Below are 22,766 nucleotides of genomic sequence, written 5' to 3'. Positions count from 1 at the left end.
GAATTAAACGTGAGATTAATACAAATACAAACAATCCATATGATAATCTGTAGTACGCTAAAACCGAAAGGAGTATATTCGTATACAAGAATGGCATTTCTACCGAGAATTCTCCTTCCAGCAATTACCGCAGATAAGAGACTCAACTTTATTATTGTAAGCATTCATTACCGTAATTTTGATTTCTTTTGAAAAATAAATATTATAATTTTAACATTTCTTATGCATTACAACATGAAACGTCTTGGATTTTGGTAAATTTTTGAATTTTCATGAATGATTATTTCAAGAAATTTGAAGTCATAAAAAATAAAATTAATTATTTATGTATTATTTATACGGCAATGTTTTTTTGGATGACGTAAAATAAAAAAATATTACCATTAATTTTTATTAATTATTATAAAAATTTGAAAAAAAAATTGAAAGTGTTATTACATAGCAGTACTGAATTCTTCTGTTTCATAAAAAAATGAATTTTGTGACATTTAGGAAAAAAAATTACTTTAACTGTTTTACATTAGCAATTTGAAAAAAAAAAATTACAAGATGTTTTAAATTAAAAAAATAATAAATCTGAACAAAAAATACTTTTAAATTTTGGAGAGAAGTTAAATAAAAGTATGATTAAAACTGCAAAAAAAGAATTGAATAAAATTATCACTGAAATAAGAAAAAAATGTTTGAAAGTATCATTGAAATAAGAAAAGAAGAAGAATAAATATATCCTTGGAATTGGAAAAGAAAATTTAATGAAAATTAATGAAAAATTCAAAGAGAAAATTTAAAACATTTTGAGAAAAATTTAAATAAAATCAGTCATTTAAATATAAAAAATGAATTGAAATAAACAAAAATTGAATTAAAACTTCATCAAATAGTGTCATGAAATTAATTCTATCATTTTTCCCTTTTATGTTATGCATCGCATGATGAACATGTCAAATACAGTATTTTTCTGTAATAATAAAAATTTTCAAATCCGCTAAATTATAAAATAGACAGTACAACTATTATAAATAGAGTCAAAATCATTAATATAAAATCGTGTTGTCTAGTTATGAATCACAAGTCTAGAAAATGTTCAATTCAATTATATTTTTGAAACATATATTTTTTAAATTCATAAAAAATTTTTACAAATTATTTCATGATAAAATCGAAATACATTAAATGTCAAAATTAAAGAAATTTTATTAGAACACCTAAAACTTATTTATAATAATACTATTTTATGAAATTAATTTTATAATTTTTCTCTTTTTTTACTATAAAACACTGAGGCAGTAATTTGATATGTTAGAGTTCTTTTCTAGTATAATATTATTATTTTTTGTACTTCTCGAGTCTTAATGGATCGCATCAAGTAATTAATCATTTCCCCACACCAGAGATTTATATTTAAAAATCAAAACTAAAAACTTAATGTTTTCCCTAAATCAAAGAAATAGATTGTCATAAAATTCTTTTGAAGATAAAAAGAATTGTTCAATCGGTTAAAGAAAAACCAGAAAAAAAAACACGAAAATATCGGGGCTTGTACCTTATACTACAAAAAAGAAACTCAAGCCCAATAAACATCATTTCTTTCTCCTCCTCCTCCTTTCAATCACAAGATGGAATTTCCCGTTTCTCCAGAAAATCTTTTCCAACAACACACGGAAGAACAAATAGACAAAGAAACAAATGGATAAATAAAAATTGAAATAAATAGAAAGAAAAATATAAAAAGACACTATGGAAAGTAAGTGAAACTATGTTTTGGAGGTTTTAGCCATGACAATTCCAAGCAAGGACGGGAAGAACCCAAAGCCATTCCATCCTTCATCCTATCTCCAGGATATATATACAACATCCTCACACACTCTGGAAAATTCCAGCTAAAACTACATTTTTTCCTTTTTTCAGAAAAAAAAATCAGGAAATAAGGAAGATTACTCGCTATCAAATTATCCGAAAGTACAGTATTTCTTATATATATATATATATATATATATACGGAAAGAAGAAAATAATCGATTGAAAAATATATATGAAATAAACTGGAAAAAAAATTTTAAAATAGAGAAAAAAAATTATTAGAAGGGATTGAAAATCGGATGAGACACTGATCTACACAAAGAAGCAGAAGCAACAACATCAAAAATGAAACTTATAAGACACAGGGATGAGGAGGAGGAGGAAGTAAAAAAATATAGTTTCGGATCCAAAAAAAAAGGAAAAAAAAGGAAATATATATAATTTTTTATTTTATTTTGCCAGATTTAGTAATCCGATTTTGTTCTATCAATCTTTTTTGGAAAAACCCCTTGGACAGTATTACATTGGAATCAGATTACACTATACGGTCTTAGTACCATCCCTGTACCCTTTCTGTTTTTCTTTCTTTGTTTCATTTCTCTCTTAAGAAATCTGAATGAGGAGATTTAGTGAAAAAAATTTTTAGAAGCCCTCCCTCTTCTTTAATCCGTGTGTAGTAAAGAAAGTTCGTACATGTCACAATGGGATATCATCCGGAATGATCATCAGTGACCATTCATCAGAGGAATTCTGACTTATATTGATGTTCTAGATATCATTGGTGATGGATCTTAAAATGATTTTTATATACAAAAAAATTGTGGAGTTCAATCATTATTTAGGATTATTTGAATTTTTGTTTTTTTGAAAATTTGAAATAAACTCATTCCAAATTTTGATTTATGGCTGCGAGATTCCTCCTGAATGATTAATCAAAAATGAATACAATTTATGTCAATCAATATTACTTTGGAAGTATTTTTTTAAAAGAAAATGGGGAAGGTTTTGATTATATATATAATATATATATATATATATGCTATACATTGTACATGTTCAACTCACGGACGAATTGGCCTTCGGAGTCCTGAGCCTTTTCAATAGGACGATATGCCCCCGGGCGAAATTATATTTTGGGGTCCGAAATCAGCCGAAAATACGAGGCCGGGTAGGCTCATGCATTGCGACATCACGGTCGGAGTCATCTGATTTCGCCCGGGACCTCAAATATTATTTTGTGAAAATGAACTAAACGCCATTTACCTGGTCCTGATTACCTGAAGTGCGCCTTCTGTATTGAGAATTAAGTGATTCTCAGAACATTTCTGGTTAAGTGGCCCGTGCCATATTTAAAGATCACTCAAGTAATCTGGAGCGCTGTTCCATATCACTCAAGTAATCTGGAGCGCTGTTCCATATCACTCAAGTGGTCTGCGGCCAATTCTTACATCAATTAAGTAGACGGTGGCACATTTTTCAGTTCATTTAAGTGGCAAAGTTCTGGTGTTCATTCATTCAATTCGTTTAAGTGATCTGGGGTGCTGTTCGCATGTTCCAAATGTGCGTAAATCTGCCCCAAGTAATCTTCACATATCCCTTCAGTGACCCGCGGCACACATAAAGATCACTCTAGTGACCTGAAGCGCTGTTCTAGATCAATTGAGTGGCCCAAGGCATATTCGTAATTCCCTTAAGTGGTCCGCGGCACATCTCGGGAAAACTTATGAGGCTCATGTCACATTCTCACTTCGATTAAATGACCCTTCATGCATTTCTGGATCATTTTAGCGGCCCGTGGCACAGTTCCAGATCACTTGAGGAGCCCGCGGAACGTTTCCAAATCCTTCAGGTGCCCTGCGACACGTTTTTGAACAAACGAAATGGTTCGGACTCCTTAAAAGGCTGAGCTCTCTTGCTGTATATTATTAAAATACGTATGATTAATTGGTTGTAGCGTTGTTGTTAATATATGAACAGTAATTAAATAAAGTAGTGGTCAATATTCTATGATTCTTACCACTAGAGCTTCTTTTCTCTTCCCTGGAATGCTCTTTGAGAGCCGAGGATGAGGACGAAGAGGAAGAAGTCGAGGCCGCAGCGGCCACGGCGGCCGCAGCCGCGGCAGACAAGTGGGCGGCCGGATTAGCGCTGGCGGCCAAGGAACTCGAGAGGGCCAGCAGGCCGGCCGCGCTGCTGGGCGGTAGGGTAGGAGGCTGTAGTCCGGCCATCGCGGCCGCGTGTGGCATCATCGGCAAAGGTGGCGCGTGCGCGTGAGGAGGTAGCTGCTGCGCATGCATCTGTTGCTAGAATAAAAAAAGAAGAAAAACAAAGATATATAAATGATAATGATAAGAACTTCCCGATAGATATCAACATCATCACGAGGAAATATTATGACAGGTGAATCACATTAATAACACTACAAAATTATATCCAAAATACGGTTTTATGCAAAAAAGATGGCCTGGAAGTGACAGAATAAGAGAGAGATGGAAAATTGTTATATTAATTTAGTGTTCATTAATTGTTATATTCATTTGTTTATTCATTCATTCAGACTGCCTATTTAACCGTTCATGCAGCTCGAAAACATTCACCTGGGGAATTTCAGATCAACCGCAGTCCATTCAGTAGCTGCTGGAAATCGCGTAGTGGAAGATCTACAGAAGACCGTGTTCTAGTTGGGTCTAATTGTGGTGTACTAGGATCAAGTCTGGAGATGGCAAGAGAATTATCGATAAAGAGAATTACATGATATTTTCTCTGTTTACAGACATCTAAGAGCCACGAGATGCGTCGTATTAACGCTTTTGAATGTTCCATGTCTCCAAGAAAGGCTATAATCACCTTCCGGAGATGATGCCACTCACTCTCCGCTATCCATACGAAGGTTTTTAACAGCTGGCTGATGCGAAGATGAATTTGGAAAAAGAGAGAAAATTCAACTGCCCTTGTGTGGAATCGAATCCACCTTAGAGGCATGGATGCGAGCGGGTGTCCCATTTGAAAAAGTCTCCATGCAGAAAGAAGACAGCTTTACAACACGGTTTTTACATAACTTGAAAATTCAAGCATTTACTATCTTCACATAAAAATTTGGAAGAAAGATGGCAGCAACAGCAAAAACACAAAACAAGCACTGAACTCTGACGACATGAATACTCAAAAGGCTGCACATGCACTCGGGGAACACATTCCGGCACGTGCCGATTCGTTAGAAATTCCACAGAGGATTGTGTACGATGTGCATATACGGTTAAGTACAATTGTAGTAGTTGATGTCAAAAAATTAAAAGAAGGTAGTCATGGCAATATGACTCAGCTGTGCATATTTATCTGTAGCTGAGAGCCAGAGGGAGGTAACTTCAAAAACAGTTTCACGGAAAATTAAAAAACAAAACAACAAACAAACGTTGTTTTAGCATGTCGTTAGAGTGTATCTATAGTTATCTCTATAATTATCTCTTTGCAGCAAAAATTATAATGCTTTCTTAACCCTTTCACTTATCATTTAACATGTTTGAGTATTAATATTTTTTATTTTTATCGCAAGTGTACAGTGCTGATGAAGCTTTCAAGTACCAGGTAAATTAGCTCATTGTGCACTAAATAATTATTGAAAAGAACTATTACCTTTGTTTTAAGCTTTAATTTAAGTTAAAATGAACTATCAAAAATTTACATGATAATTACTTCATTTTTTAATGATGTGGCACTTGAAGTATCTGATTTGTGACAGTGATAAAACAAATATCACTACATCATTCAGCCAACATCAAAAAATATTTAAAAAAAAATTAGTTATTTTTCCACTGTGTGCCTCAGCAGTACAGTTATTTTTCTCAATATCACTTTAAATTGCAAAACTGAATACATCCTCTCAGTTCTGAATCAATAAGTTTATAACCCTCAGTTGTAACCAATCAATCATAAGTTTATATGCACTTATAAAGAATGAAATCCTGCTTTTTTTTGCTAAATTGATGAATTTGGCTCGTTTCTTTCGTCAACATAATCGCCAAAGGAGAGTGGAATGTTTCATCTTGGTAGAAAGAATGTCGTCGACTGGAATAAGAAGATGAAGAAAACAGAACCAATAACCCTTTTAGGAAAGGGGGGGGGGGAGAGGTATCCACTCCCTCTCTCTCTCTGAAGTAATTATACTATAGGATTAGTGATTCCCAGCAGCACCGATAGCAGGCACAAGTAGCTTAGCGGATGGCAAATTCAAAATCTCTTTTAGCTCGCGCAAGGGCCATCAGGGAATTGCGATGATTTTCTCCGAATTACTTTCTCAAAAGGATAATAAATAGTTTTGCTTGTAATCCCAGAACTACTTTCCCTCGCGCAAATTCCCGCAGAAACGAGTGAAACGGTTAGAACTTAACCGTCTGTAAACCGCACTTCACCGAAGTTATGAATATATTAGATTAGTTATATTATATTAAAATGAAATACATAAAAATAAAAGCTAATGCAGTCGGTGGAGATTGCCTTGTTCAATTATCTTCGTATTTTTATTCGTTTTTATCCTTCGACGCGACTATAATTCGTACATTAGGAGAAATATTCACTTGAATCCAATTTTGTTTTTAACTCATGCGATAAATTGGTCGCTGAATGTTGTCAATTATGAACTGCACGTGTCTGAAAAATTTGGTTCCAAGTCGATAAGCAAATAAAATAGTACGAATCATTTTGAAAAGAATCCATGTACAGTCCACGTTACTTGATGTGATCACATCGGGACTTAGGGTTTCAGATAACACAAACCGAATAACTATATCCGAAAAAGTCCCGTTTCCAAGTACGGTGACCACATACCCCGTTTGTTCGAACGAGACCTGGGTGTTGGTAAAACACGAGACAACTTTGTTTTTCTTTCCAATATAAGTTGCAAAATGTTCAAACGTTCCATTTTTTTTTCGGGACTGTTTTTTTTCCTTTGAGCTAGAATCCTGCACTTATGTTGTTCAGATATTGTGAAGAGTTAGAATGTGGAACTGTCGAATGTATATCAGGAATTACGAATATATTTTTTTCAATGTGCAACACGTTTTATAGATCCTTTCAGAAAGTCCCCCGAAAAAATAAATTTGGATCTGGTCAGCAGAAAGAAACTGATCAAGAACTGAAGAAAAGGTTTTTTTTTTTGGCTATATATTCGCCACAGGACATTACAAAAGCATCTTCACACGTACATGAAGGCTTCCTACATTCTATGGCAACCTCATAATGATAACTTAGATGGAAAAAAATAAGTTTCGTTAAACTTTAGCAAAAAACTTTCGAGAGAGGAGAGATAAGAAATGGTAACACTATCCGAAGTCCCGATAAATATAAACGAATTTTTTTCCATGTTATGATATTGGTCCACTCCATTCTTTGCAAAAGTGACCGCAATATCCGAATGATAACATTATCAGTGATTCTAATATGCGGCGCTGACTGTATCGAATACAGTACTTTTCAGAAGTTAGCAAAATAATAATTAATGATCAACTGGAATAAGATGCTAGTATTTCTCTTTCTGTGCAGATTGAGGGAAATAATTTAAAAAAACGTCAATTTTCTTTAACACGGTGATAACAGTAAATTACACTTTTTTATTTGAGTTACATTAGATCATAAATTTAGACAATAATTCTAAAGCCTGAATTTTAATAGCCAGATTCAATTTCGTCAGAGTTATCCGATTGTGAAATATGTCTTAATAAGTCTTATATTGAATGAGCTTTAATAATGAACTCCCGATAATTGGTATAAAAGTTATACATTCCTTTAAATGACCATCAAGAATAAGGTTATAACCTTACAGTGGACAATTTCGTCGGGGAAGAAACTTGTGAATGGTTCAGTTTCATTAATATCATAAATTACTCATGAAATTTACTTTGCTTCGAATAATGAGTAATGGTTATATTGTTTTAGAACTGCAACTAGAACTTGATTCGAAATTCTAATGAACACGATGAAATTAATAGACCAAATGACATCTAGGTTTCAGCTAGGAATCGCTAAGAATAGCTATGATGCATGTCATTTGAAAAATTCAGGTACACACGTTTTCTCCTGTGCGTTTGCTTTTTTACAAGCAATTTATCTATGCAGTGAAGCTCATATACAGTAATGAGTTTTTTCCCCCTCTTTCACTAATTATTTTCCCTTCTTTACAGATTCCAATTATGTTCATTCATAACAGTAAACATTAGGACTATGGAATAAAGCGCAAGAATATTCTCACACAGTTCAAAATGGAAGGAAAACAAGAAAAGATCTAGGAATCAATTACTTTTGGTAGGGAGTGAGTGTGTGTGCTTTGTCCTTATTTTGTTTCTCAATTCCGAGTTGTTCCCAACGTTACCATCATTCATTACCGTTGCAGTAAAATAAATAACTAACAATTAGCTGGAATAAGATGCTAGTATCTCTCTGTCTGTGCAGATTGCGTGCGGGTTATTCGTCATTCGAAGACCAAATACGTTCATGAATACTTAAATATTTTCTGGAATCAATTTTCTTTTTAGCATCTAGTATAAGAGTTAGTACTGACAAAACATTAGTTTTGACTAGAACGCATGAATATGAAATTATAGATACACGAGTTCTTGAGGAGTTTTTAATACAGTCCACGCCGCTTAATAAAGTCGCACCAGGACTCATGGTTTCTGATAACAATAACAGAATGATAATTATAGCTAAAAAAGTTCCGTTTTGCAAGTACGGTGACCATACATTCCGTTTGATCGAATGTGACTTATGATAAACGGGTATCGTTACCACTCTGTTTTTCTTTTGCTCACAATTCGTTGCAAAATGTTTGATCGTTCAATTTTTTAAATTATATTCTAAAGCGGGACTTTTTATTTGAGCTAAAATCCTGCGTTTCTGTTATTCAGCCATTGTAAAGCAATGGAACTGCCACATATATATCACGATTTGCTATGTTTTTTTTAAACGTACAATATGTTTCATAGATCTCTTGAGAAAGTCTCTCGGAAAAAAAAATTAAGCTGATAAGGCTGAAGGAAAGGGGTCATACATATCCGACATACATTCGCCTTCACTATAAGAAGGCCATTGCAAAAGCAACTCCACACATACATGGATCATAGCCAATGGAACGAACCGATTACGACATTAAGTACAGAAATTTTTGTCAACAAGGGAGGGGGGGGGGGAACAAAACCTCCTAGCCTCCAACATAGTTTTGCAGCCTGATAATTTACAGCGTAATAAGAAAAATAAGTTTCGTTAAACCGCAGCTTCAAAATACTCCAAAAAAAACCACCTTAACGATAACATTTAAAACATGATAACATTATCTGAAGTTCCGATAACGAAAAAGGATTTTTTCCCATGCTATGATATTGGTTCGTTCTGTTCTTTGCAAAGTGATAACAATACCTGAATGACAACACTTTCCACGATTCTAATAAGCAGCGTCGACTGAATATGCCCCTTTTTCTAAATATTCTACCGAATAAATTCTTAAAAAAATTGTGTTATATAATTTCTTGACAGATTATAATCATAACAATGAACAATTTTCCATGTTAATCGTTGAATTGGAAATGGAAGAAAGAAGTGTGTGTGAAAGTAAACATAAGCAGCAAATGTTTTTCTAACGAGAAAAAAAAAAGCGAAGTTTTTTAAGATTAGAATGAGGTAGAAACATAATATTACTAACCATTAGATGAGCGATTCCAGAATGTTGTTGCTAGAAGAAATAAAAAAAAATAGATAGCATATATAAAAAAGAAAATGTTAGAAGAGGGAAAAGAATATCTATTCATGCAAATGAGTACAGAATATATAGAAAGCAGAATAAAATATATGATTATAACACATGTAATTTATATATTTTACATACAATAATTTGACGTGAAACAACGTGAACGTTACACAGCAATTTCATCAAATGTGCCTATTCTACCAGTGTCAATAGCAGTCTTTCAAAAAGTCATAATAATGCGAAAACAAAACCGTATTCAAATTCACATTCTCTATTATCTAGGAAGAATTTGTTCTTTCGCCAGTTGTTGATTTCCATAGTCTCTTAGAGGGGATTAAATTTGCATATTATCAAAGAAACAAGACTACGCAGCGTCACCTATTGGCAGGAGTTTCAACAATTTTTTTCTTGAACTAGCAAAACTCAGATTTTTCTACAAAATCGGTGTAAACCACGATCGTATGGAAAAATTTGTTGATTTTGCAGACTTTTAAGAAACGCAAAAATTGGGGTCAAGGTTTTAATTTGACAAAGTTACTCATATAACCGAAAAATCTGGCCCGAGTTAGTTTGGTCAATATTTCCCTCTATAATGCATAAGTTTGTGTTGCATAATGATATGTTTTAACATATCTTCATGCAAGATAATAAAAATATCATTTAATTAAACACAAAAAAATGAAATAGGAAAAATAAACTAAAACTTTTTCCTTAAGATTTGTTTTTTTAAAATATGATCGGAAATGACACACAAAAAAAAAAAAAAAAAATTCCAAGATAAATTTCAGTTTTCTAGAAATCTTCCGGAGAACTTCTCAATGACTGTTTTAATCCTTCACTTCTTTGATATCAGCTTTTTACCTTATCAAAAAGCATACACGACTTTTTTTATGTATGTATGTATATATGTAAATTTTTCTTCCCCCTTTTTTGGTATCATTCTCTTTTTATGTTCCCATTTCCTCAAGATACGCTGTTCTGAACTTTACTGCTTAACCCTTACACACGCTAAAGAACTTTTAGCTTCTTCTCTTGCTCCTTCTTCTCATCTTCTTGCTTCTTCGAATCATTTTTTTTTTCCTTAGGATAAAAAAAAAAATTTTTTTTTGTTCCTCTGCTTTAAGTAATCATCCAACCATGGTACTTTACCCTACAGCTTCCATCAAAAAAAATAAATAAAAAAATCTTCTAACCCTCCATCTGCGTGAGGGGACAAGAGCAAAAAAAAAAAGAGAGAGACATAGAGAGAGGCATTGATATTTATGCTTATGGGTAGCAGCGATGTGAAGGCTCACAATTTGCTTTCGCTTCGCTAGAATCTAAAATGCACTTTTTGGATATAGCGAGGAGACGTTAAATATAGGAATTGAAACTCTACGAGTTCGGGTTCAGTAGTTTTCTAAGGAGATACGAGTGAGAGGAGGCAGAGGAGGTAACAAGAGGAAGGATTCGACGACGGAGAAAGAGGAGAATTTCTTAAGAAGAGCTTCTCTTGCAAGACACATACGTATACAGCGGGGGCGAAGGGGCGCGAGAGACAGACATACACACACAGGCCCCCCCCCCAAAAAGCTGTACTTTTTTTTGTACTTTATACTTCTCTTATTCCACATACATATATATATTTTATTCCAAGTTCATGTGTTCCGTGATCTGGGTATTGTAAGAGCTATTGGCAATCGAAAATTCCTCGCATGCTCTTTTGAGTCGCATTTCAACCCCACCCTAAGTCTACTCATTTTATTTATACATTTTTATTTTATTTCATTTTTTTTTTTGCCTTCAAAAATACAACCTCCATTCCATACGTACATGCGTATATGTTTTTAAATTCTCTGAGCGTAACGCTCTTCTCTATTTTTTTTTTTTTGTACATGCCGTCCCTTTATTTTTGGATATTACAATTTTTTTTATACATTTATTTGATTTTTTTTATGCCTGTTATTTTCCTCTTTTTCCTGTCATTTCTATTTCTGTCATGTTTTCTTGTGGCATTTCTTGAAACATTTTCATTTCTTTATTTATTTTTTTGTCAAGCGGCGGTGCAATAATTCGGAGGTAAAACATATGCTATGTCGGTATCGACGATTCTTCTCTCCCCGTTTTTGTAGTAAATATCTAGGCATTTATGCAAAGATGCATCCACAGAAAAGCATTTTTATACAGTACTGTAGTTGCTGTAGAAAATACATATTTTTTGGTTGATTATAGTTTGACTGAATTTTATTCTAATTAAATTTTCAGACTCATTTACGTAGCTTATACATGTTGACTAAATATTTAGATGGTATGCGTATTATATGCATACAGTACTGCAGAGTTTCTTAATCAAACTCCGCGGAATCTTGAGGTTTTTGAGACGCTAGAACTTTCACGATAAATAGTAATGATTAGCAGTGCAACTACTAGAGCTCAAGTAATTTTGCGCACATTATATTATTTGAGGAGGTTCTTTGAAAGAAGAATACGGTTTTTTTTTTAAAATTTCTCTAGAACGGGGATTGTTTTCAAAGGTTTTTCTAGACAAGGTATCATCAATCTGTTACCCGCGAACACTGAATTGCTCACCGGAAGACCACAAAGAGTGCTTGATGCTTAAGATTGATTTCATACTCACAAAAAATAAATCGACCTTTGAAACACCTCTATTTAGGTTGCATTCATAGAGTGGCAACATACAAGGGTTGGTCAAATCTATTACCGAACATGCACGGGGGCATATAAAAAATTATGACTGGTCATTTTTCAACCACATGCTCGACACTAGCATATTATATATTTTGATATGAAATGTATCATTTTAAGTCAGGCAAAGTTTAGGGGATTTGTACAGTCCTGCAACATACTAATTTTAATTTGAGCATAAGGGTGTCCTTCTCGTGATTCTCATGGTGCACATGACTTGAAAACAGCTGAAGGCCTGTGCTCTAAACTTACAAGGCAAGCGAAAAGCCTATGTCAAATTTTAAAACTATCAAAAATCAACCAAATGACATTGAATTTTTTTATTGTATTTTTTTTATTGTATTGTATTTTTCTATTTTCCAGGTGATTCTCAGAACACAGATACGTTAAGGATGGCTTAAAACAGTGATGAACACGACTTAGAGGTTCCATCCGGCCCGCCGGAGATAAAAAAATATAGCATAGACATTTTTAATTTCAGTGTTAAAAAAATCATCTGAGGGGGGGGGTATTCCATTTTTCTGCATATGCAAAATATGGGAGCATAAAAAAATCCCAATTATAAATCAATGTCAGAATGTTATCGGCTCACAAAATGCTTTCCTTTTTGTTTTTTGGCCCGCTTCAAGAAAAGTTTGCCTATCACTGCCTTAAAACATAATATTGATCCAAGAAGATCTCTAGGCTTAGAATATGGAAGTTATTTCAAACGCTCTGCAAGGGGTAAAGGTGAAAAAATACTATACTGCTGCGTATGATAACTGAAGGTACAGTGTTCTGGTTTTAATTGAGAAGTTTAATTATTTTTATCATTTTGATTAATGGTATTTGAAGCTCAAGTGAGGGAAAAAAATCAAATATGAGTGTGAATTAACTCTGATATTATGCGTAAATTGGTTAGATGAACCCGGTTTTTAGACACGTTTACAAGATAATTTCATAAAAATGTGTCCTCCGGCAATTTAAATCCACAATATCCCAAAAATATTTTAGTTTTGGTATTGCAATCGAATTCCAGCTAATTATAAGGACAAATCTAAGTCATACCAACACACACACACACACCTACTTGCATTCTTCTTTGTTTCAAACACGAATGAAAACTTTGATATTGATATCTTTTACATATGCCTGAACAAGTGAGCTGAATTAGGTTGGAAGACAAGTTTCTAAGGCCAGGATTACACTATAACAGATTGATAAGCATTCTATTATAAAACTTGGAAAATGCAATCAATAAGCGTCAAACGGTTACATTCTAGAGATTGGCTTATCGGTTGTTTTTTCCAAGTTTTGTGAAAGGTCTTTTATCAAACTTTTATATTGTAATACCTGCCTAAGCCAACTTCACTTTCAAGAAAAATCACCCCTTTACAGTGAGGGATTGCCGAAACTAAATTCATTTCGATTTTGAATTAAATAACCTCTCATTTGAATAACACATGGCAGTATCTCTACTAAAGTACTCGAATTGACACACCTACACCCAGGCTCTCTGCAACTACTCAAAACATTTCGAACGTCAGAAAACACCAAGTATACATCCAAAAGAATAAAGAAAACAATATGTATATGTTCTGATGATCTTGGGTTATGAAGGAGAAAGACCATTCCAATCCACAAGGGAGACTTCCCGACGCGTGATCTGCCGCAGCACGACTGACAGAAAAAATATAAATAAATAAATTCATGAATATGAAAATATTTATTATTGATGCACAATCGGATCGGGACGAAGAATTTAAAATGGCTGACGTTTTCTTTATGGTCGGGGAAGAGCGGATTTATCTGCTGGAAAAAAGCTGAACACGTTTCTGAATATTGTTGTTCAGACTTATGGAAACGACAAAGGCATTGAGCTTTTACGCAGACCTAGACTGCATTTTGAATATTTTTTTTTTTTTTTTTTTCTGGAAGACAAACATTTTTGGTTTTCAATATTTTCCAGAAGATATCGTGAAAAGCATGATGTATAACGGAAAAGAAATATTTTTAGGTTTAAAATAGTTTGCAATTTCGGCCTAATTACCACGATTCTCTGGTTATAATCCACGTAAAAGAAACACGGATTTATTGGTGTAGATTTCAGTTACTGAAACTTTTTGTTCCATCGCCCCCTTCATCAGAAATATTTTTCCTCTCATCGCCCCCAACTCAAGTGAACCCTTAGGATCCTATGTTAAAGTCGTAGCTTCTATCGCCCTTCGGCCCATTCCATCGCCCACCACGGGGCGATACTGCCCACTTTGGGAAGCATTGGCGTAGATGAAAGATCTCGTATTATCTGTAGGTTTTTCTTTTCTGAGAGATTGGTATGAAAATAGGTATTCTAAAATATACAAGGCAAGCGAAAAGCCTATGTCAAATTTTAAAACTATCAAAAATCAACCAAATGACATTGAAAAAAGTGTGATTTGCATCAAAATAATTAATTTTTGCATGATATAGTGATTGATGATACAGAATGATATTATACCGTGATATTACAGGATTAATGCATGGCATTTTTCTCAAAGAAAGGGGATATTGCATGTGCGTATTATACGCAAATTCGAAGATAATTTCATCTAACTCACCAAGTGCAGTTTGTAGCTTCGGACATATTTAGTCTGACTTTATTTATGGATCATAGCGTAGGATTTCTTTTTTAAAAAAATTAAGAAAAAATATTTTGAAATTTTGCTAGCAGATGACGCTGTACCATAAATACTCGAGTTATGCATAAAAAGGAATTAAAAGTCAGGAATTCTCAGACCGATGGATTGGACAAGATAGAACTTCGTTTTATGGCAACATCGGTCTACAGATTTAACTTTCGCCCCATTGCTTCCTCTAGGGATGTGTAAAAGGCAAAGTTTACACCTCACATATGACTAACACTGAGGAATTGAAGACGAATCACAGCAGTGATCACCACCCTTTCGCAGTTCATGTTAGCAGATACGTGAGTTGTGTGAAACACCATCGTTTAGCTGTAGCCGAAGCTACAAAGGGTGCTCATATTGAAGTGTGACTCATAGTTTTATGTGACGCAAATCATGATAAACATTAATTCCGCACTGCTTGTATCGCATTCTTTGTGTTATGTCGAGTTTTATGGCACAATGCCTTATGTCAGTGTACATCTGAACTATTTCTCAATAGATTAAGACTGAATTCTATGCCTTGATAATAATTTTTTTTCATAGAAACTGCATTTTCTTATGACTTCATTTTTATTAATTTTTAAAATATGTTTTCGACTTTCCGTCTATCCTGTACAATTAAAAAAAACAGCAATAGAACCTTTTGAATGATATTGTTATAGAACAAAACCAAATTTTCATGTGCAAGTGCATTTAACTCATTTCAATGAACTCACTAATTGCAGTCAATATAATTATAATTTCACTTATAAATTGAAAGGTAGATGGCAGCACTATAACAAGCATTACATAGAAACAAAAATCACAACACGTAAAAGCACATTCCAACATGCACCAATTCATTAGAAGTTCCGCAGAAGAATACGAACCAGGTGAAGTAGTAGTAGTCAATAGTTATGACTCAAGAGATTTGTTTGACTTGTTAATGGGTAAAGTTCTCGTTTTCGTGACAAGAAAAATTTGAGAAATGTTTCCGAAACTTTAGTAAAGAAAATTTCTGAGAAATATAAGGAAAAAAAAAATGGAAGGAATTTTTCGTAAAAAATGAAAAATACTCGACTATATATATTGTATATTTTTTTCTTATATATTCACCGATGTTCTTAGGCTGTCAGAAAAAAGAGACAGACATCCAGCAGTCTTTTTAAGACCCTTGGAGACGAGACGGATGGATTCTGAGATCTCGTTTGGGCCTCCCGTTTTGAAGCAAGAGCCTGTCATGGTGTCGTCAGTCATCATATATTCCGTTTCTTTCATTTATTTATATTATTTTTTTCTGCGGTACTGAGAGATAGTAGTAGTGAGATGAAAATAAGAAAGAGTTCTTTATAGAAAGAAAGCTTCATTGGCTGAGAGAGTGTCTTCCAAGGCGATAGATGTCTGCAATATCATCCATTTTAAACTCTTAAACGAGAGAGCCAAAAAGATACATAAGCTGATCAAGGTACAGTCAAACTCGATTATAACGACATCGAAGGTTCCTCGAAATTTTTTCGTTATAACCGAGGTGTCGATACAAACTAAGTTCGACGTTTTTAAGATCTTTTTCACTTTTCACAAAAGATATAATCGAAGACAATCAAATATTTTGCATGAAGTTTTATTCCTTTATGATCATGGTGACCATATTTGATCTAGAAAAAATGCGGGAAATTGAGATAATATATACAGGATATCACCAAAATCGCCAAATATTGCTTATAAACGACCCTTGACGAGCAATGCCGTGTTACCGGAAGTCCTCTAAAATTTATTTCCCATGGGTTGGGGATTGCGGAAGAACTAGTGAAACATTTAAGATGAATATTTATAGTCGAATTCATAAATCACAATTTATGAATTATGAAAATTACCCCTTCATTCTTGATACTAGTAAAGAGATTAGGAATTGAAGTGACGAAAAATTTGTCGTTTTAATCGAGGTGGTTGGTTTTCATTGACGTTATAAGCAAGGTTCATTAACATTATTCTCTACAGGAATCAGTCCAGATCACAGATTATTGCCATTATCACCGAGGAGCCGACCAAGGCCGTTATAATCGAGTTTTACTACACTAGAGATGAGATAAAGATGGTGCACATTTCGGTATTTTGTGGATGTATATATATATTTTTTTTTTGAGGTATCCTTGTTACTTATTTCTTTGTTTTAAATTTCTTCATTATATTAAAAAGACCAGTAATACTTATTTCAACACCTCGGGGTAAAAGGCTTATATTTCTCTTGGGACAGAGCCTGGATCACGACTGGTCTTACAGTAATACTTATCAACAATCTTCGGGAGCCTGAGTGTATATCGGATCCGAATTTGGAGAGTTGAGTATACACTCGAGTGGTTACATCATCATCACGAGATGTCTTCAGTTCATGAAGTTTTAGCTGAACCGAAATATATCTCCAGTTGGATGCCAAAAATCAAAGAATTTTCCAGCAAATACTCAAACAATTCTCAATTGGGGGGGGGGGGTTTATACTAGTCCCTTTAAGGCCTTGTATATTCTAAAGAAGCCATGGGTTGAAATCAAGTGAGAGAAGAGCCGTGCTATGTGATGGAAGGAGCCACAGACACTTTTTGTGAAATAATAGAGACGTGAAGCATTCAAGTGAAATATGGTGGGGGTGGGTTCTGTATCGAGTCATTTTTCCGCCTCATACTGTTTCAAGTTATTTTTGTAATTCATACCTTTTCAATTTGTCTTTGTTGTCTTTTCAAGTCTTTGTTGAATGAGACATGCTGTTTCAATTCATTGTTATATGGAACATACTTTTCGAACTCTTTGTTATATGGGACTTACTGTTGTAGGTCATTATTATGTGACATGCTGTTTCAAGTCATCGTTATGTAATAAAATGTTACAAGTCATTTTTTGTTATGCGATACAATGTTTCAAGTCATTGTAATACGATACAATGTTTCAAGTCATTGTAATACGATACAATGTTTCAAGTCATTGTAATACGATACAATGTTTCAAGTCATTGTAATACGATACAATGTTTCGAGTCATTGTTCATGTTCAGCCCCATACTGTTTCAAGGTATTTTTATGAAACATACTGCTTTAAGACATTCTTCATGAAACAGTGTTTCAAGACATTTTTCGAAACATACATTGTCGAATCATTGTTATGCACCTTAGGATTCCAGTTTTGAGTCATTGTTATGTCACATACTGATTAAAGTCATTGTTATGCCACATACTGATTCAAGTCATTGTTATGTCACATGCTGATTCCAGTCATTGTTAAGCCACATACTGATTCAAGTCATTGTTATGTCACATACTGATTAAAGTCATTGTTAAGCCACATACTGTTTTTAGTCATTATTGCGTGACTGTTGAGGTTTGGTTTGTAGCCATGGTTGAGTGTTTTCTGTGGTTCCCAACTTTTAGGCGCGAATGCGAGACGATTTCCCTGTTAAAAAACCTCGCCATAGAGAGCAACATGCCTCCAACAATAGAATTATTCATTCATTACACTTCACTCACAGTTAGAAAAATTGATGGCAGATGGCAGCACTAACTACACAGAAACAAACTTCACGTTAGATTCAAAACACGTACATTTGCACCAATTCATTAGAAGTTCCGCAGAGGAATATGGATGAGGTGCATGTGGGGGTTTAGTAGTAAACAGTAATGGAATAGTCATTGTTGAGTGACTCTCGAGGTTTGGTGTGTCATTAATAACTAATGACATCATCGAAACGTAATCACTTCCCGTATTTGAGAATCTCCACGCTATTCCAGTGTTAAGTAGCAAAGTAGGCAAGACGGAAAAAAGAATAAGGACGATTCTTGGATTTTTCAGACATTGTTTTGAAATACAATGTTTCGAGTCATTGTTCAACCAAATAATGTTTCAAGTCATATTTACGACACATACTGTTTCAAGTCATATTTACGACACATACTGTTTCAAGTCATATTTACGACACATACTGTTTCAAGTCATATTTACGACACATACTGTTTCAAGTCATATTTACGACACATACTGTTTTAAAACACCTTTTGAAATCCATTGTCATGCCACATACTGTTTCCAGTTTTAAGTCGTTGTTATGCCACATACTGTTTCTTTTTTAAGTTATTGTTATTCCACAATTGTTTTCTGTTTTAAGTTATTGTTATTCCATCTACTGCTTCAAGTGATTGTTATTCCATATACTAGTTCAAGTCCTTGTTATTCCACATAAGAGTTCATGGCACTGTTATTCCAATATTGTTTGTAGTTATTGTTGCGTCACTCTTGAGGTTTGGTGTGTTGTCGTTGAGCGACAGCCGTTATACTATACCCCATCGAGTTACCGGAATGAAATTTCTCAAAACATCTCACCATTCATAATCGTGATTCAATCCTTTCATCGAAACATGATCAAGGCGAGAAACTGATCACAAATCACTACCGCCCAACGGTGTCAGAACAGCCCACGTGGATAGTCACGCGAACAGTACGTACGTACGTACTCACTTCCCGTATTTGAGAGTCTCCACGCTATTCCAGTGGTAAGTAGCGAGTAGACAAGGCGGAAAAGGGAATAGAAGAATAAGGAAGGATTCTTGGATGTAAGAAGAAGAAGGAAAGACTCTACTTCCGGCGCCTTCCAGCCGGAAGCGATCCATCACGTGACCCCCACAGGCAGGTGAAGAAAAATAATAAGGAAAAGAAAACCGGAGAAAAAAAAAAGGGGTTTTTATGTATAAGGAAAAGGGCACTAGGACTAGTATCATGGATAGAAAAAGATGGCGATGATGTCTACTCACCCCGATGATAGCGTTGAGTTCCGTCATGGTGACCTGTTTGGCCCGCTCCACCGCTGCTGCAACCTGCTGCTGGTGCTTCAGATGCATCAAAAAGAAACAAAAAAAAATGAGATTATTCCTTTTTCGCCAAGGAATAAAATAGCTAAAATAAGACAAGTATCTCGTTTCCATTTTTCCTATTTTTTATCCAGAATATATTTTTCGTTTTTCTCTCTCTTTTTTTTTTTCAAAGCGATAAAAATCGTCCTTAGAAATTCGACTTTAAATTTCTGAAATTTAAACTATGCGATCTATTGGTATTTTTGCCATTGAAACAAGTTTTGGGATCAATTATGTTTGCGACATTTTCTGTGAATAAAATGTTTTCGATAATTTTTCTTAGTTTTTTTTATTACTCATTAGGGCAGTGCTTCTAAACCTGGAGCCATTTAGGTCAATTTTAAGGGGGCTACGGGTGATAAACGAAGCCATAACAGGGGACACTAAGCGCGTAGAAACAGCTGTGAAAAAAATTCAGATGTGATAAAGTGAAGCTTTTTAGTGAAATAATGGTGGGGGGGGGGGAGAATTGTAGCTGTGTTTCCAGAACCTAGTACTACTGCCCCGGATTTGCCACATGGCCCTGGCAGGTACGTAGGCAGGATCAATCGTTGGAGGTGGGGCGCAAAAGGATTGGCGGATATAAATTTTCTTCCTGAGAAATTTTGAACTACCACCCTTCAAGAAGCATTTAAATAAAAAAAAAAAATGGTTAGTATAAAGGATATATTTTATTTCGATAATTAATTTTTTTCACCGAAACATTAAATCTTTTTCTAATTTTTGGTCGGCTCGGGGGTGAGGGTACGGTTTTTCTGAGCTACCCTGCTTACGCCTTTGGGCCTCATGGTGGACCTACACTACAATATCTGGTAATACGATTTTGGATAGTAGGTATGCAAATATACAAGCCGTTACTTCCAGCTAAATATTAGGCTCCAGAACATCACTCTGAGCGTGGCCCTCTCATGGTGAGATCACCCAGCGCAAAACCCTCACGAGAGGAAGCTCACTGAACTCGCCTTGGGGCAAGAAGACCGAGATCGTGTCTATAAAATTTTTATTTACTATAAATTTACCCAAAAAATCAGTTGAAAGGGTTTTCGTTTTTGGATGGTGAAGGGATAAGGGATAAAAGAAATAAATATGATAAAAAGGGGGGGCCCCCATGGGCAAAAAAAGGTAAACAACACTGCATTAGAAATTAAATTTCAATTTTTTTCTCTTTTCACTAATTTCCAATTATTTACATTTATTTAGATTTATATTATCTTACGGTTTAGATTCGAAATTTAGCGTCTTCACGAAGTGATCTGCAAAGACGTTGGACTTCCGACTTGAGCTATAACTTATCACAAATTTAATCATTCATTAAATTAAGTTACTTAGGGTTAATTTACAGCACATTTTTTTAATTTTTTTCCACAAAGAGTCTTGTTGGTAGTCTTGTAGTTTTTGTAGAAACAACACACTTATTTCAGCCAATACTTATAGTTTTATTTTAAATTTTGATTTTTCTTTTCTCATTTTTCGCTACCATTTTTAATTTTTGAAGCGTTTTGAAGACATTTATTTTTGATTTCCTTATTTTTCAGATTTATTTTTCTTGCAACTCACGAATCTTTGATAATTTGAATTTTTGATTTTCCGCTTTTGTTATTTTTATCTAATTATTAAACTTCAAATTCCTTTAGTGTTTTTACATCTATTATTAAACATCTATATCCCCCTCTCTCATCTTATTTCATTTCTTCAAAAATTAAAAAAAATAAATCTGATAATCATACCTTTATCAAATTACTTATTGAAAACTGTTATAGATTTTAAAAATTTTAGTGATTTTGATTTAAATTAAACTTTACAATTATGTTTAAATAAAATTTATTTGTTATGAATACTTCAAAAATACTTTTTGGAAGGGGCTTAAATTTTAAGTAAATACGTATCTACTGAATATTTTAGGATTTCGGCGAATGTTGGAAGAAGAGGGGGGATAGGGGCCCAATGGATCCCGTATACTGAAAGTTCAAACCCGTGTTTATGAATTTATTAATCATTTTTTTTTTTAAGAAGACAATCATTACATAAACAAAATACGATATAGTATTCATTAAATGCAAATTTGAGAACCCGAAACTTTTCTACCTGATTTAATATAAATTACACAATACGTATTCACAATGCCATCATCTGAAAAGGAAGTTTCCACAGACTGTTGTTGATTTCAACTGTTGTGCCATACATGACACTAGTTATCGTACCTATTTAAGTCACACTATATCAAAGTCCACACCCCCACTTCTATAGCGGCTGTATTGTGTTGCTTGTATTACATAGTAAGTTAATGACGTTGATTACTCTCACGATTTTGCCTCGTCATCACTTTCAAGACTGCTAAATACGTTTACTTTGAATCTAACATTAGGATATTTAAGATATAGAAATGAAAAAAAAAATCTGGTATTAATTATCTTTTTGAAAAATCAACATTCAAAGAATGTCAAGAAATAGAAAGAATTTTTATATAATTTTATTTAATATAATTCAAATTGAAAGAGACAGAATTCATGATGATAAATCACCGCATGATGCAAAAATTGGAATGAGGATGACTTATATGACAATTTAAAGCATCTAATCAATTGAAGTGTAATAGATGGCGCGACAAAAGAACATAAAAAGGTGAGTCCAAGGAACTTGTATACAGAAAATGTGCTCAATAATATAGTGAGTGAAACGATCTGCAATAAAAAAAAACTACCAATAATAACTGGAAAAAATCATATTTTTTTGAAAAACTAAGGACCAAAGACTGCAAAAAAAGAACACGAAGAGCAAATTTCCAGATTTCTTTTTTTCCCCGGACAACATGAACTAGAAGGAGAAGAAGACGAAGATCTAGGAAAATAAGAAAAGCTTACGAGCTGTCAAGTTCGATTTGAATCTCTTCACGAATAGAAATTTTTTCCAGTATTTTCGTAGGGGGATTTTTCCTCTAGGATAACAGGAGAAAAAAATATTTTTTTTCCCCCTATCAGACACAAAGACTATCCTTCTTTTTTTTTTACATTTTCTTCCCCCTTTCCAAGAGAT

The 22,766-nt window shown here is 34.0% G+C and overlaps 1 protein-coding gene across 6 annotated transcripts in view; it reads right to left on the bottom strand.

Annotated features, from left to right (window-relative positions):
- Window positions 1–22,766, bottom strand: part of LOC149088447 (transducin-like enhancer protein 4) — a 307,412-nt gene that overhangs the window by 98,789 nt on the left and 185,857 nt on the right. For 4 of the 6 annotated variants that reach the window (XM_089247536.1, XM_089247540.1, XM_089247535.1 and 1 more), the window contains 3 exons: window positions 19,635–19,709; window positions 9,491–9,520; window positions 3,818–4,103 (listed from right to left, as the gene is read on the bottom strand). In XM_089247536.1, coding sequence (XP_089103662.1) covers window positions 3,818–4,103; window positions 9,491–9,520; window positions 19,635–19,709 — 391 coding nt within the window. The remainder of the gene's footprint in view (window positions 1–3,817; window positions 4,104–9,490; window positions 9,521–19,634; window positions 19,710–22,766) is intronic. The other 2 variants (XM_089247539.1, XM_089247537.1) reach the window with 1 other exon arrangement.

The sequence above is a fragment of the Pholcus phalangioides genome, unplaced genomic scaffold (assembly GCF_987345545.1).
Source record: "Pholcus phalangioides strain wild (caught in Gottingen) unplaced genomic scaffold, Ppha-v1.0 ptg000003l_1, whole genome shotgun sequence".
In the NCBI taxonomy this organism is placed as follows: Eukaryota; Metazoa; Arthropoda; class Arachnida; order Araneae; family Pholcidae; genus Pholcus; species Pholcus phalangioides.
This window is presented reverse-complemented; position numbering and strand designations above follow the sequence as displayed.